A 16,819-nucleotide genomic window follows, 5' to 3' on the forward strand; every position below is an offset into this window, starting at 1 on the left:
CCTCACGGTGTTGGCCTTCACCGTACGAGTGAGTGACAGATGCCAAAAGTCAATAAATGCAAGGCGAAGTTCATACCTATAACCTTAGGGATAAGGGTCACATGTTTAAGCTACTAGGCCACTGGTAACTATAATGAGTACTAAATTTTTAACAATAAAGACTTAATTAATCGTTATCGTAAACTGAATACAATATATACGATATGTTTTGTCGTACTGATGTTATTATTATATAATTATACAGTTAGCGGTACTCACCGTTGCACGTCTTTCATTAACCAAACATATACCGAACAATTGTTAAAATTCCATCCTCTCCATCTCGACGGCAGGCGTTCTACAACACAGCGGTGTTCTTATGTCTTTATGAATTCAGCTGCCAGTAGAGATATTTCCAAACCGATACGACTTGGGGCCTTTAAGAAAATAGCGTACCATTTTCTGAAAGGTTGGCAACACACCCGCTAGCAGCCGGCGTTACAAATGTCCATGGAGGGGTTCTCACTTTATTCAAAAGGCTCTTTATAGTCGCTTGCTCGATTGTTTCCCATAAAAAGAACACCTAGATACAAGACCTATTTGTCATTAAAATATATAAATAAAACAAATGAAATCAGAGCTATCAGAGGTTCCATTAATTGAATATGTGAAACAATGAAGCATTGTGCCCCTACTAATTTAAAAGTCTTTAATCTAGACCTAACTATAATCATTATTTCCCGAAAGAAGCTGTGAAGGCTAAAAATATCTATTTTATCAAGGCAGTCTATAATTTCGTATTTATTTTTGACTATTTAAAAATCAACCACCACAAATTGAGCATGTGTCACCCCAACACTCACTCGTATGGTGAACCAATACATCAAGAAACCGGAGTTATAGTTAGGGAGCTGGTGAGCATTTAGGTATATGATTTGCACAATTTTCACATCGAGGTAGATTGAAGTTTACGTCAGTACGAATTGATTTGTGCCAGTAAATTAAGGTCCTACGTAGCTGCGTTTTTGCGCTACAGCCGATTGAAGTTGCTTAAAAAAAAGGGGAATATTAAATCATTTGCACATGTATGCCTCTGGAGTTCATGGTCACAAACATCTTGGAAACGAAGAAAATCGATGAGGCAGACATCAGGGCTCTGCGTTATCATGGGACGGATTAGTAAAAATTAAGTAGTAAAAATAGTTTTTATCGAACAATTTGAATCTGCCAACTGTGCATTTCATATAGAGAATTTTAAATCATAAAAAAACTTTAAAAATTGAAAACTTCAAAAGTCACAGCCCTCGATGTTTGCCTCTACGATTATTTCTGTTTACAGGATGACTATGATCATCAGCCCCAGAGGCAGACATGTGCACATAATATCACCCACCTTTTTTAACATTTTTGAAACGCTGTAAATTGACAACGCAGCGTCACCATGATGGCAGACGAGGTCCTTCAAGTTTCTTAGGGTATAATTATGACTATTAATAACGTCTGCTTATCATATAGAAATATTGCTCGCCAGCTCCCTAACTATTATTTAAACTCTACAGAAGGCTGAGACGGCTGATACTTATTAAAAAAACAACTATCATGGAATAAACACAGAAATCTGATGGCATTATCTATCGTTCTATATATCGTGTGCGTTTAAGATATTTAAGAGTTAGGTGAATTGCCTCAACCTATACTACATTTAAATGTCGTGTACACTCTAGATACCCCATCCCAGTCAACCCATCATCCAATTTATCCCGCCTTTAATAAGAATGTGTTTAGGCCAAAACCCACTGATATTCAGATTTTTGACACTTTAAAATCAATTTTCCTTTAGTTTTTTGGATTTGTTATGTTTGTCTATAAGTTGTTGTTACATTAAATCTTGTTTTTATTTTTCTTAAGTGCCAATGTATGAATGTGCCGAGTGCTGGCAAGGCAAGGCTATTTAGGATGTTGCACGACTGTTTTTTTGTTTGGTAATTAAACTTCCAATTTCACAGATATCGTTTATTTTTATTTGTAAGCAATAAAAAGTAATCGTGTGTCACAAACAAAGGTACTTAAAATATGAGAACACAAACCTCAGAGACACAGTATTTATGAAAAAACTAAATCAGCACAAGTCACGACAAATCAACGCGCTCTTGTTCTTAACGCACATAAAGGCACTTTCAATTTAGGCAATTGAATGAAACAAGGAACTCACTGAATCATAGGTACACGATGAAATCAATAATGCACAACCATACGAAGCTTGTAAAAACAATCAGGAAAACAGGTGCAAATTACGTTTAATATGAACAAACTTCAACGCAATATTCAATGCTGGGATCGCGTCGCGCCGTCGTGACTAATCAATATAATTTCCACATAGGATATTTCAAATGAATTTCTAAAAAAAAGGCCTAATCATGGTACATAACATGAGTTACTTCCGTATTTTACTTCAGTAAGTCTTTCTAAATATTCATTCATTTTCCTACTTTATTTAACATTATTGAAGTATGAAATACAATCGCAATTAATCAGCTCGTCATTTCACATTTCATTCATATTTGTTTATTTACTTTATTAATTATATTTTCTTAGTATAACAATATCTATAAATTGGTTGTATAAGTTCGTAATTATTAAATTCGAATATTTTAACATATGTATATTAATAAACAGGTTTCCATAATCACAAAACAATATTAACCAATACGTAAAATTTAAAGTATAAATGCAGAATTCACATACATAATGTGGTTAATTAATAAATAATTGATATCTACATAGTATCCATGTACAAGTCATTTCAAAAGTAGGTATATACCTATACTGTAAATTATTTTAGATTAAATGTTACTTTAAAGCCATAATAACAAAGATTAGGCGACGCGGTGATATGTAGTAACGTGTACGTATATCATAAGCTATGTCACCGGAGTTATTATTAACGTATTATAATTTTGTGCGCGACATTTTTAAATATTATTTCTGAATTAACTATTTTAGTTAAAATTATTAGATCATTAAATTTATCGTTAAATAACAACAACTAAACGAAACACCGACGTACAACAAGATTATATTTCTAAACAATAGTTGATGTCTACCAAACCAGTGTTATTATGGTTTTAAAATATCAATGTTATATATTTCTAAATAACGAAACAACATTAGTGCTATGTCATACTTTATTAATAAATTAAACTTAAAGTGTGACTTTTACACCTAGCCTATGATAGAACTTTTGAATTTGATCACGAAGAGAAATTATTCTTATCAAAACTACCTAACGTACTTTCCATAGGTCAAGTGCATTTCGAACTATAGTGAGATTCATTGCCAATGTGAAATTAAGTACAAGTAGATTACATCTAACTACTCTCACGATATATATTTATTTATATTCAATAGTACGAAGCGCAGGATGAGAGAATCTAGTTTGGCACAGGTCTCAATATTACTATATATGTACTATAAATATTTAAGTTTCACGTGTTCTCTATCGCATAATTGTGTATACATAAATCGATATATACTCTAACCGAACAACGAATTAAACTAGAAATAATTTCAATATTAATTTATCTAATTGTACCTTGGTTTGGTTAGTATTGAAAATTCCACAGTGCCAAGAAAAGGTACGCGTGTTACACTATGATTATCTTATAAGCAAAGGAAATTGTGACTAATTATGAATTACAAATGTCGTATTACAGTCTTGACCAGGGATTAATTGAAAATTAATTTTAAAAAAGGTACTCTTTTTGGTATCATTAACATATTGATTGATGATTATTATCGTTATTCCATGATGTTTTAGCTAATTTCGTTACATTTGCTGAACGACTTTTGAGATCTCATTTATACATCCATCATTAATTTCAATTAGGGATATACTGTACTGAAAGTGGTGGTACAAAGATATGGTTAAAAATAGGACTTCGACACTATTTACAAGCATTACGCGTCGATAAAATAGTCATCCCAGGTTTTAGTTAAGGTAAAACAAGTATAAAGTCTTTGCTATTTTTTATTAAACTAAAAATTTTGTATACAGACATCGTACGACATCAATGTTTACATAATTACATTTATTTAGGTTAAAAAGAAATATGCTTGTCGTTCAGCACTTGCATCTAAAAGTATTTCCGATAAAATACTTAATAAATAACTTTGCTTTGATCACACCTTTTTAAAGTGATAATAGCAGACGTTTATGTTGTTTCATAAAACACTATTACAGACGCTTCACAAACACTGTTAGTTTCACGCCCGAGTACCTATTACAGGGAAACGCTAATAATTTTGACAGAAATATACCTAATGAATGAGATTATCCATTTTCAGTTATGCAATAAATTAGGTACTATTTTTATTAAGTAGGCTTATAATTGTATGTGATCTGAAAATTGGAACGTTCCTCGTAGTACACTCAGTAACTCCTGAATACAACCTCATTTAGCCGAGGAAACTCAGTGAGTCAGCGTTTGCCAGGAAATGCAGTATCTATTATATTAGTAAACTCCTGAAAAATCTTCCTCCTTAAGGAACCGAGTTATTTCAGAAATTATTAAATAGGTTACGCATGTGCTCTAAAAAGAAACGGTACCTATTTTTATTTATGAATTAGACAATCTTGAATGCGCTTTAATGCCTGTGGTCCGGCGCCAGCGACTTGCGACTAGCGGAGAGGTGAGGGGCGCGGGGCGCGGGGCGCTGCGAGCGGGGCAGGGTGGTGGGGGCGGGGGCCTCCGACACCTCGCGCGGTTTCCACACCGGAGACCCTACAACACACCAAACACCGAACTCTTTTATCATTGAGTTCACACGACCGACAATTTAGAATATATATCCAGGGTAACGCGGAGCCGCGAAAAGAGTTGAATGTTTGATGAATGTTGTTAACGCTGTGCTGGCGTACAATTAAAAACTTGTTTTCGTAAATGAGTCTGAAGTCTATGAATTAGACAGATAGACGCTATGGAAATATACATCTGTCAAATATGTGTATCGGCTGACATTTATAAAGCGTACTCAGTGTAGCACAGATTATGCCAGACATATGTGAGTTTTTACTCTGTGTAATTCAATTTATAGTCCTCTGTAGTCTGGGTTAAGAACTTGCATAGCTAAGAGCCTGTCCAAGTTCTAACTAACCCTCTATTTAATTATGTTAGTTTTATAAGTCTAAGGCGCTCTATAAATTTCAGCTTGCTGTTTGATTTAAGTCAGAGTATACTTATGAATTGAAATGTGTACGCAAGCACAGTTTGAATTCCCTATTCAGACTGCAATCGAATTACAAGGTATACATATATGGTCTGCAGTTAACATCTTTCGCCAAACAAACTTAAATCGACGAATTGACGGGATAAGAAAATTCACTATCAACATTATCATCGAACATTCAAATTTAATATCGAAGAAAAATAAATGCAACCTGTGTAGTAAGAGCAAAAACAAGTGCAGCATTGCTCTGTAATTTCCAGAAGTTGTTTACGTTATATTAAATTTCGATCTCTTACTAGGGCTAAATTTGCCGTGCTGGCAAACAATACTATTGGAATTTACAGAGTATTAATGCATGTTCAAAAAGGATTTTACACGGATGTGCAATTATGAAGAGTAAACATATAGTATTCGTGCATTTGCTATTCTTATGTTAGTTCTACTTAATCTACATATTGTTTGGGTAATTGAATTATTATTTACGTATTTAAGTGTATTACGATTATACATAGTCATTAAATAGTTATGATTAATGCATAGTTTATATTATGTAATAGTTTAGAGAGTGTATGCTTAAGAATTATCAAACAAATATAAAATATCACATTAAAAGTGTATCAGGTTAAAGATGATAGTAAAAATAAATATATTAATATAATTCTAAATTGAGCTCGTAATAAAATTATATAAATAATTTAATGCTTTAAGAAATGGAAGACTTAATAAATGGTATCTAAAAATTTATTGTTTATATTTAAAGATAATAGAAAAAATTGAAGAATATGAATTATGGTTATAATTGAATAATGTTAAGGATACACATCAGTTCGATTCCACAGCCATTAAATTTAACACTTAGCACTTGGATACTAGGATTAAAGTTGAATATTATGATTACGGCATCTATTTAAAATTATTGTTACTACGACAGCCGTACTGAGTCGTTCATAGCTTTCTATATTTTCAGTACTATTGTTTTTAAAATGCATATAGTGGCCTTTTCAGAAAGAGAGATCACCCTCTTGTACGACGGGCTGACGACCTCAAGGCAGCTGGTGGAGAAGATTGGAAAAAATGCTCAAGATAGAGAGAGAGAGATGAAGCCAATTGGAGAAGACTCAATAAGAGTATTTACTTATAATTATTTCTGTATAAATAAATATGGAAATCAACGACTCGTATATTGCATATAGTGTGAATAACAGTACAGAGTAAATATTAAAATCGCTCTATGGTTTCGTAATCAGCTTTTAAAATAATGATTTTTTTATGATGAGGCAAAGGCGCTATCGGGACGCCCAGAGAGGGCAGTCATCGTAGCCCATGCACATCAAGTTAAAGGAAGAGCATAGGGAAGGGAACAACCCCACCGGGAGTCGATTCCACAATTCACAGGTTCGCAAAAGAAATTTCTTGTGAAGCTTGAAAGGCTTCCAGCTAGGTGATTCCACTCAAGATGATTAGTTAATTTAAATATTTACTATAAGAGATAATGAACGACTCTGTGTATGGCTATTCTTACCGTAAGTGCAATTTGCTACACTAAGCATGATTTTAATATATTCAATAGGTTAAAATGTTACGTATACATACTTTGAACTTAGCATTCTGGTAACAATATCGGTGTTATATCTACGCTACTCCTACGTTTATTGGTGTTTCGATTATAATATGTAAGGTTACATATAAGTAATATTTAATACGAAAACTTAGCACATCTCTAGTCAATTCCATTTACCAGTCGATAGAGCAAATCGCCATTTACTTTCCAAAATACAGAACAACGATACCGCATATAGTTTGGATATTTTTTCATAGTTATTTTTTAATATATATATCAGAGCAATGTTGCTGGTATTAGCCGCCAATGTCATTATAATTAAATAACATCAAAGCCTAATTACTTCAAAACCGTTAATACGAATGGTTTATTTCATTTGTCAATGTTGATAAATTAACGACTATTCGATAGTAATAAAGACTCCATACAAGCATCGAATTGTAATGACAGTGACAGCTGACATTAACACTATTACTCCGACATGATTAATAATGATTGAAGTTACTATAGTCGACGCATTATGAACTGAGGCTTCGGGATATGTGGTGTATATGATGCGGGATATGATGTGCGTAAGAATTGTAGGGGTTAATGTCCATAATGGGATAGGTACGATCGATATGCCAAATTATGTTAAGTATTAATAGGGATAATTTATTAAGACGGAAGAAAATACATTCTCCATTGTGCGTATTGAGTAACGGAGCGTATATTATGTAATAAGTGTCATAACAAAAAATCTTATTTTTATAGAATAACAACAACTAGTAACGACCAATCAGGAGTCAGAGTGCGTGCGTAGTTAGCCAAGTATCAAAAATGGCGTTGCGTGAACATTCCTACTGTCAGTGACATTTATTGCCCGACGACACAGTTTAAAATGCGACGACTTTAATACAACACTATCAAATAGTCGTTAATTTATAGATCTAGAAACATCAACAAAACAAATACATCATAGTACGGTTTTGAATTTGACGTTCATGTTATTAAATGATAATGACAATAGCAGTTGATACCAGCGCCATTGCTTCGACACATTGATTATTCTTTTATGTCGCATTCTAGTCTTGTTAAAAGGTCAATTGAAATTATTAATGACATCGGCCAATTATAGTGTAAATTACATACGGCCTCGATGGTGTTCTGTTAAAAATCAATTTAAACGTGAATCTGATCGAAATCGCTCATAGCGCATTGTCGTGGTGAAGGGCAATATCCTCGCTCGTGCGCAACGTCGTCCAGAGTCTCCACACTGCTGCGGTCCGATGACGTCAGAATGGACTGGGGCGCCATTGATTTCTTACGAGTTTTTGGGTACTTGCCCCTCCCCTTATGCTAAGAGGTCTTGCTCTGCTTCTTCCCCGATAAATAACACTCGACACAAGTGGGACGCTCAATCGCTTTAGCGATGGATTCAGTGGACTTGGACACGACGATGCCCATCTTTATTGCCTTATCTTCCACTTTCGCCAATTGAGAATAGTGGGTCATCCTGTCTAAGGAGTTGGTTCCGAGGCGGGCCAGTTTCTCGCCGCTGGATTTAGAAGATCGCCGACTCACGTTAGGCGATTTGCAAGGAGACCTGTCGAAGCTGGCCTGAGGTGTTCGCATGATGCCCTTTTTTGGGGCCGGTTTCGGTGATTTTGCTCTATCTATGCTGTTTTCGCGGGACTTCATGATGCTTCCGCGAGGGGACTTGGAGCCGTCGAAGCTCTGCTGCGGTGAGCGGGATTTGTCGATTGTGGGGGACTTCGATTGGTCGAAGCTGCCACGGGGGGAACGGTGAAGGGATTTGGACTGCTTAAGGTTGGACTTGTTTGGAGACTTGCAAATGATGACTTTGGTGACCTTGTCCCTGTCGGGGGAGCGATCGCATCTATTGGGAGATCTCTCTCTGTGAATGTTGTTGCCGCTGCCAGAGCGGATGACTTTAATCTTCTTCTCGGATCCTGAGCGTTTCTTTTCGGGAGAAGATTTTAAAGATTGTGACTCTTGCTTACCTAGCTCTTTGACCATAGTGGGTTGATATTGAGTGGGTTGATGCGAAGATTGGATGAGGCGGGCTTGGCTGCCAGTACTTCCAGCGCTTAGGGTCGATGTTGTGCTGGAAAATTAATAATAATTCAGAATTTCCGAAACTTTGAGTAAAACAATAGTTAATAAAGATGCCAAAATGCTACAAAAATTGCTAAATGATTTTTAATTATATACATTAACTATGACGAACTTAAAAGATAAGCTAATTTTAAATGAAAAAGTCTTTGGACATACAATTTTTTTTTGTAAAATAAGGCATCTAATTACTACTGTAAGCTAATCAGAAAAAGCGTCATTCTGCAAAAAAATAAAAAAGCTAACTTAAGTAAAACTCTAGCAAAAAAAGGCTTTATTTAACGAGCATTTTTTTCTATTTAGCTTAAATCTATTCTAATGAGCGTACATATGTATGAGTAAAGAGCGAACCTACTGAAATTTAGCGGCAACTGAAAACAAACGTGATTCCAATCGATGTAGGCGAGTATCACTACCAACGCACTGACAGACAAATCTCTTTTCGAGTCGCTGATTTTATGGAAACAATCAACGTTAAACAATACATATGTATATACAATGTTTTGTGTATATTCATAAAAAGTCTAATTATAGTCCATTTACTGCAGTAATCTTTTGCCTCTTTCTGCCAAATTGTTCTTACGCTGTGACGAAAAGAGACATGATTGCAGTAAAATAGTTTTGTAGGCATGAATAAGTTGTAATACTAGAGACTTTTATACTAATTCAAGCCAATTTTAACACATATACATATACACACTTGTTTACTATGTAATCCAAAAATGGCGTTTCGATCTTTAAGTCGTAAGCTTTCTAAATAATAGAGTATGACGGAACGTTGGATTAATTATTTTTATTGTCTTTTGTTAAAATAGCTTTTACACATTAAGAAAAACACTTTTTGAACGGATTAAAGCTATGTATTATTATTAAAACTTATAATTATTTACATAATTCAAACTTATAATTTAAAATTTAGAATTATGTAAATAATTATAAGTTTTAATAATAATACATAGCTTTAATCCGTTCAAAAAGTGTTTTTCTTAATTATTTTTATTAAACGTATCGATTGATGTATAACTGTCAGTGCAAACGTAGCCTCATATGACCCATACATGTGTACCTGAGCGTGAGGTGGTTGGGAGTGCGTCCTAACCCTCTCTTGGCGGGTGGTGCGGGGGGTTCGTCTTCTCCTTCGGACTTAGACCCGCCCTCGGACTTTTCCGTGTCTGTGGGCGGCGGAGGCGGAGGAGTGCGCTTTATGCTCTCACACGCTTTAATATTATAAATTGTATAAACAAAATTAATACATGTTTAGATTAATTTTTTCGGGAATAGATCCGTGGCTATAAAGCCGTATTCATAATTCTATATATTTTAAATAGCGATTTTCTTAATATTATTAAATAATCGCAATTTGAGCATAAAATAATACACTATAAATCAATATTTAATTTTAAATATAATTACAGTTGTTCATTGTTGAATTAAGGTAAACAACAATGAAACTATGTAAAATTATCGGTCCTTCGATCCGGAATACAAAAACTAAACAATTTTTTTATAATAATTAATGTGGTGGATTATTAATGGATTTTGCTATCAAAGACACATTAACTTTTTGAAGGTTTCACCTGTTCGATATCATTAGAATTAAAAAATATTAGAGTCTCATAATCTGTTAAAGCTTTGAAATTATTTCAAGTGTAAAAATTGTTGTTTCTACAACTTAGGGAATACTTCAAGTTGGTTTTTGGTTACTAATACCTACCAAAATTTAGGAAGTAGTTTTTAAGCTTTCTTTTCAGTTGACAAGTACTTAAAGTTCTTTTATTTAAATTTATTCAATAAAGTTATTAAAATGTGTATTTAAAATATTAGAAATATATAACGTCGTAAGGTATATAAATACCTGGTGCCTCACCAACTGTTTTGCTTCTAAGTCTGAACGAGTGATCTTCTTCTTGCGGAGTGTCTTCGGCGTCTTGAGAATTATCTCGTGACAGATTACCGACCTTCGAAAAAATAAAAAAATATTTGTTGCGTTTTTAATGCTTTTTCTTCAAAAAAATAACGAGAAATTCGATTTTTAATAAATGTTCTCATGTTCTCATTATTTTCATTTTATAAATAGGATATTTTTACTATTAAATGAAAAAATTATAAGTTACATAAAATAATAATATTTCAAGATTAAATGTCTTTAAAGATTATTGAAATGCAAATACTACCACACAATAAATATTTATTTCAGTATTCAGTGTTAAGTGTTATATATATTGTAAGTTGTCTCACTAGCATAATATCTAAGAAATTTGAAATCACCTCAATGTTCCCAGCAGATAATCTCTGTCCAGATGTTTTCGGTTTCTTTGTTTTCCCTAAGGTTTGCGATCCTTGCATTACTTGAACCTGTAATTTAAAGGTAAATAATGTTAATTTTCATTCTAATAAATTGTTGATTGATACAATGATACGTAGGTATTAGAATAACATCAAAAGTGTAACGAATAAGAATTTGTTTCGATACACTCTATACTATACACGAGAATATAAAAATACAGGAATTTCATAACTGTTTAATACTCGAAATGTATAAATCACTCAGTTTAAATGTATTTAAGAATGAATAATATTAGTAACAGTTTTAAGAAATGTAACATCAGTTGTAATTCTAATATATAAAACGAAGTCAGGTTTTTTTCGAACAATTATAACTCGAGAACGATTTTCATGGTTTTTGATTTATTGTAATTCTCTTTGTCCCGAATTACAAATAAATGTAACGAAACAAGATCATGTTCATGAGTTCATAACATAAACATTTAATGTTTATTTAAGGTACGGTTAAGTTTTTATCCAAATATTTTGGATATATCCCAATACTCGAAAAATAGTGAATATTAGATTTAGGAAATGTAAAATAATATCAGTAGTGAAAAAGGATTTACAAATATTTATGCGTTCAAATGCTTATTTCTTGTTGTTAAATGCTAAAAAAAGGAATGAACTTAATTTTTATTACGTATTAATAAAATGATACATTAAGCTTATTTCCGTCTCTTTAAATAAAAATCATTTTAGTCAACGTAAGTGGATTGCTATGTAAAGGAGTTATGGAAATGTTCGAGAAAATAAAATTTAGTTTGTTAGATTCTCGTTTATTAGAACTAGATGCCTAACGCAGTGACCCAATTTGAGTAAATTGAATTTTTCACTATTCTATTGCATCACAGGAGCATTTACATATTTCGTTATATTTATATTTTTCTGGATAAAAAGTTGTATATGTATTAAATAAGTTAGGAAATTACTTTTGATTTTATATTCATAATGTGTTTAAACCAAAATTTATATATATTTATATTAATGTCTGACTTGAGGCCAACACACATATATATAAAACAATTAGTTTTAGTTGTTTGACTAATTTATGAACATAAAACATACAGATGAGAAACCTGAAACTTTGCCAATTAATGTATTGTATAACAATACAGTCACTATATAAGTATTTACTCTACATACTTCTATTTTAGAATAATATTAATGGTAGAATGAATTCATTGAAATAATTAACTATACTCACTTGTTCAATACATTTATATTTTTTCAATTGAAAAGTAATAAAATATTTGAATTTCCGGGAACTATGAAGAGCTACAATCTTCTACAAAATGCTACGGACGGCTACGTTGTTCTACGAATCTCTACGCACCTGTTGCTTAGGTCTGTCGAGCGTGTGCGGCGCTCGTGGTGGTGTTGGCGCGGGCCGAGTGGTCGGTAGCGACATATTGCGAACCGACTCACGTATTATTTGACGAATTGTCTTGAGGAAGGCATTGCGAAAGTCAGCCGTACTGAAATTTGTATGGTTTCAACATAAGCCTAGCTTCTGTGTTAAAGCAGGTCTTTTAATAGTAAAGATTGGCTTTACTGTTAGTTTTGTAGATACCAGTTTGAGTTTTTGATTGAGACTTATTATGTAATACTCAATAGGTAATGAAATGTGGAATGGAAGGTATGAGCAAGGGCACGCTCTACTAAACCACAGAGTTTCAGTGTTTTTATCTTAATTTCAAAATCAAATGAGAGAAATAAAAATAGTTTTGTTAAAGATTATAAAAGAACTAAAAAATATATATTATATAATTTCCAGAGAGTAAACATTTACAATATACAGTTGTACTATGCTACTTATTCACAAGTTAACATTATTAACAAATTTTGTTAGTATTTAAGTTTAATACAACACAATATCTTATCATTCCTTAATCAATCGACTTGAAACAACCCACCTGTTAGACAGCACATATACTTTTTCCGAGCGACGCTGAAGCTGGCTTCGCAAATGTATAAGCTCCCACAAGAAGTGACTGTCCATATCTTTAGCTGAAGAAGCACGAACTTGTACCTCAGTAACTGGTATTAATACTTGATACCTAATAATCTCTACTTCATTGGAATTATTCTTTGACGAAACGCCCTGAAACACGAATTAGTTATACAATTGGCAAATTAATTTTAATACAAAAGAAAGTTAATTTAAATTACATACCATCAATTTCTTTTTTTGCCTTAGTCTTTCTTTGCAAAGGAAGACAACGGCGGATTTAAATACAAAACACATAGCGTGTAATTCAAGTCCCTTTTTAATTTTTCCTAGGAAGTCCGATATATTTAACCACTCTACGCCTCCGTAATACAGCAAATCACCTGAAATGTCGTTATAAGTTTGTTTAGGAAGCACCGTTGCTCTAGAAGTTTTGTGATACCAATGGATTTTTTATATGTAATAATTACATATAGAATTCCCGTACATGTATTTGTCCTTTAACTGCTATTTATCTTATTTTTGATTTGTTTAAGGATACGTCTAAAACTAATGTTTTAATGTTAAGATTTGTTATCCTACTAATAATTTGCATTGTGTCTTTAACTTTTAAATAAATAAAATTACAAGTTCTTCACATGGAATTTCATAAAATAGTAAAATAATCACCTACGCTATTCATGGACGTTATAAAAGAGGAAATACACATTTCAGTTAGATTTAAAGCGATACGACTCACTTCATTACTGAAGTAGTTCACAAAGTTCCTTATCTAGCATCTAGAAATTACCTAATGGTCTGTAAAGCGGAGACATGAAGTATATTATGCTCCATTACTGACATGAGATTTAAATTTAAATAGTTACATCTTTCCTCGCTGCTTGTACACGGTAAGCTTAATTTTATATTGCAGGCGACATAAGTCAAGCGTATTATACACGACACGCTTATTGTCCCTAAACATAGCACAATATTGAAAGAAAACAATTTTTTAACCGGATTAAAGCTATTTGTATTATTATTATATTTTATTATTATAACTTTACATAATTTTAAAATTTTCCGACATTTCGCGTGATTTACAGCGTGCGTGGTTACTGTGACTGAAGACAAAAGGTGTTGAATGTCAAAAGTATAACAGCTGTAGAGAAAGTTGTGTTATCTGTATTTATTTCCCCGGAGTTAGTATCGATTAAAAGATGACGGGTTTTTGCGGAAATTACTCACGGTGTCCTCTATTTTCGCGGATTGTTGGTCTTGAGGTTTTAATTTGAATATTATTGGATCCCAGGTTTTTGATAATTTTAGGCCGTCTTCACTATTGAAATTCGGGTGTTTTTTTATTTCAATGGCTGCGCGTACCAATCTTGGGAAGAATCTTTTTTCTTTCGCAAGTACTTTCGGTTGGTCAAAGCGTATGTAGTGATTAGGCCTATCTAGTGTGTGTTCACAGACTGCTGATTTTGTGTATCGTCTATGTCTTATGTTCGCAATGTTGCGTTTAGTTTGTCCTATGTAAGACAGGCCACAGTCAATACAATTAATCCGGTTAAAAAAAGGATTTCTTTCAATGTGTAAAAGCTATGTTAACGAAAGACAATGCTATAGGACAATATTTTTTCGTGGTCCTTTTCGATTCAATGCAACTAAATGCTGATACATCCTGCCACCAATCCGCGACATTTAATGTACGTCTTTTAAGACAAAACGTAAGAATTATATTGTGGACTGTCAGTTAGTTGACTGATTTTATGTTAATTTGGTAATTTGATTTTTTTAGTAATTGTTTACACTATTGTTTTCGTCAGTGTATAAAACTGTCACTTTAATGGGCCCACTGAAAATCAGTGTTGTTGCTAACAAATACTTAGAAGCTGAGTTGGTCCATTTTTGACTGAAACAATATCACAATCAACATCAAAATGAATATTTTTTTTCTACGACACAGATTAGTCTTGGCTTGATAATATGTTTAAAAATAATTTTGTGTGTAGGTAGGACGTCTGGTAGTATCGGTGACTCCGGAGCTAGCTTATACTGCTTTCTTCGCTCGACGAAAAAGTATTCGCGATACAGCGAAAAAATGCTGGTAGCATTTAAAGTACACCGTCACGGGGATCAAACTTTTTAGATTTTATTTATTAATAATAAATTAATTAGTCAACTTATTTATTAACAATAATTATTATCATTTGCAGCTTTCTATAGATTATATTTTAAAGTTCATTGCTTTATTTCAAAGGTTATATATAAAAGTTAATAGATTGGTTATAATTTTGTAAACATGGTGAATTTAAGAAAAGCTTTACAGAACTTTGGAATTCAAATAAGATTTATGGTGAATTTAAGAAATACTATTAATATTGAAACTTTACTATGTTTTTGACAATATTATCCTAAAGAAAATTCATATTTATTTGTTTAAGATTATAACTGTAGTAACTTACCTGGACTTAAGTCTATTGGTTGCTTACATGACTTTTGGTGTTGCCTAAATAAGTGATCAAAGATAGCACCATATTCCTCGTGTATTCGTTGCATTTCATTTATATGCTCAGCAACCTTTTCCATACCCTTTAAAGCCTCTGTTAAAATTATAATTGGATATATTATGACTCAGATAATTTTGTATAATTCTCAAATTTAAATAAATTTTATAGTTCAGTTTTACCTACGAAACGTATCAACTTACAAAAAATATGTTATTTCATTATATTTTATTAAATCAATTTCATGATTAGTAAAATAAACTCACCAACTAAATGAAGATGCTCTTCAGAGTTGACATCAGTCAAATTTCGGAGTTGTTGAAGTAATAGCGGATATTTAAGTATTCGCTGAATCGGTTTAATTAAATACGATTCTAAAGTAGATGAGTGTTGTTGCTTCGGATTGCGAGCCGCAAGGAACTCTTGCAACGCTTGGTTGCCTTCATCTATAAATACATTCCGAGATTTACAAAGGCGTTCCTTTGCTTAGAAGCTAAAACACTTAATCTAAATATTTGTGACTAAATTCTTTGTATCGTGGAATACTAATATGTTTATTTATTTGCACGTTGCGAGGACTATCTTATTTTGTAGCTACGAATAATTTAAATTAAAAAAGCATATTTATTTTAGAATATTTTTATAAGAATTATCTAGCTTAATATAATTCCCTTGACGATGTATTACATCGTTTGACAAAAAATAAAAATTGCTTATGTACTTTATCGCATAAGACGTATTTTGGCAAAGTCCTTATAAAATAATAAGAATAAATAATCTTAACGGGTATTATATATACAAGACTGTAAATATCTCTACGCATTGAACTGTTTAAGATGAGATATCAAATCTACGAGTAAAATGGCGAAAAACAAATACCGTTTTCCTTTTAGTTATATGTAGCTAAGTAATCATCTTAAACATGTTTTCGTAGAGAATTTAATAAGAGCGACTACTAATGCCACTCGAGACGGAAATAAAAATAGTTAATAAATATAATTTGAGACTCACTTGGATGTAAGACTTTCTGAGCTTTGCTGTGACTAGCGCAGAAGGAGCTATATAATTTGAAGTGATTTACGTAATAAAGGAATGCATTTCCAACAGCGAATAGAACATTCTGAAAAGTTTTCATAAAAGCAGATATATTTTAATATAGAAAAGTTATACAGC

The 16,819-nt window shown here is 32.6% G+C and overlaps 1 protein-coding gene across 3 annotated transcripts in view; it reads right to left on the minus strand.

Annotated features, from left to right (window-relative positions):
• Nucleotides 1-1,977: 1,977 nt before the first annotated feature.
• LOC123706893 (protein still life, isoforms C/SIF type 2) overlaps nucleotides 1,978-16,819 on the minus strand; it is an 85,894-nt gene continuing 71,052 nt past the window's right edge. For 2 of the 3 annotated variants that reach the window (XM_045656478.1, XM_045656479.1), the window contains 10 exons: nucleotides 16,658-16,766; nucleotides 15,913-16,092; nucleotides 15,605-15,742; nucleotides 13,383-13,540; nucleotides 13,123-13,310; nucleotides 12,543-12,684; nucleotides 11,150-11,236; nucleotides 10,737-10,839; nucleotides 9,948-10,098; nucleotides 5,833-8,873 (listed from right to left, as the gene is read on the minus strand). In XM_045656478.1, the coding sequence (XP_045512434.1) occupies nucleotides 8,105-8,873; nucleotides 9,948-10,098; nucleotides 10,737-10,839; nucleotides 11,150-11,236; nucleotides 12,543-12,684; nucleotides 13,123-13,310; nucleotides 13,383-13,540; nucleotides 15,605-15,742; nucleotides 15,913-16,092; nucleotides 16,658-16,766 (2,025 nt within the window). In that variant the 3' untranslated portion in view covers nucleotides 5,833-8,104. Of the gene's footprint in view, nucleotides 4,761-5,832; nucleotides 8,874-9,947; nucleotides 10,099-10,736; nucleotides 10,840-11,149; nucleotides 11,237-12,542; nucleotides 12,685-13,122; nucleotides 13,311-13,382; nucleotides 13,541-15,604; nucleotides 15,743-15,912; nucleotides 16,093-16,657; nucleotides 16,767-16,819 lie in introns of those variants that run through there. The other variant, XM_045656480.1, reaches the window with a different exon arrangement.

This window comes from Pieris brassicae, chromosome 3 (genome assembly GCF_905147105.1).
Source record: "Pieris brassicae chromosome 3, ilPieBrab1.1, whole genome shotgun sequence".
Taxonomy (NCBI): Eukaryota; Metazoa; Arthropoda; class Insecta; order Lepidoptera; family Pieridae; genus Pieris; species Pieris brassicae.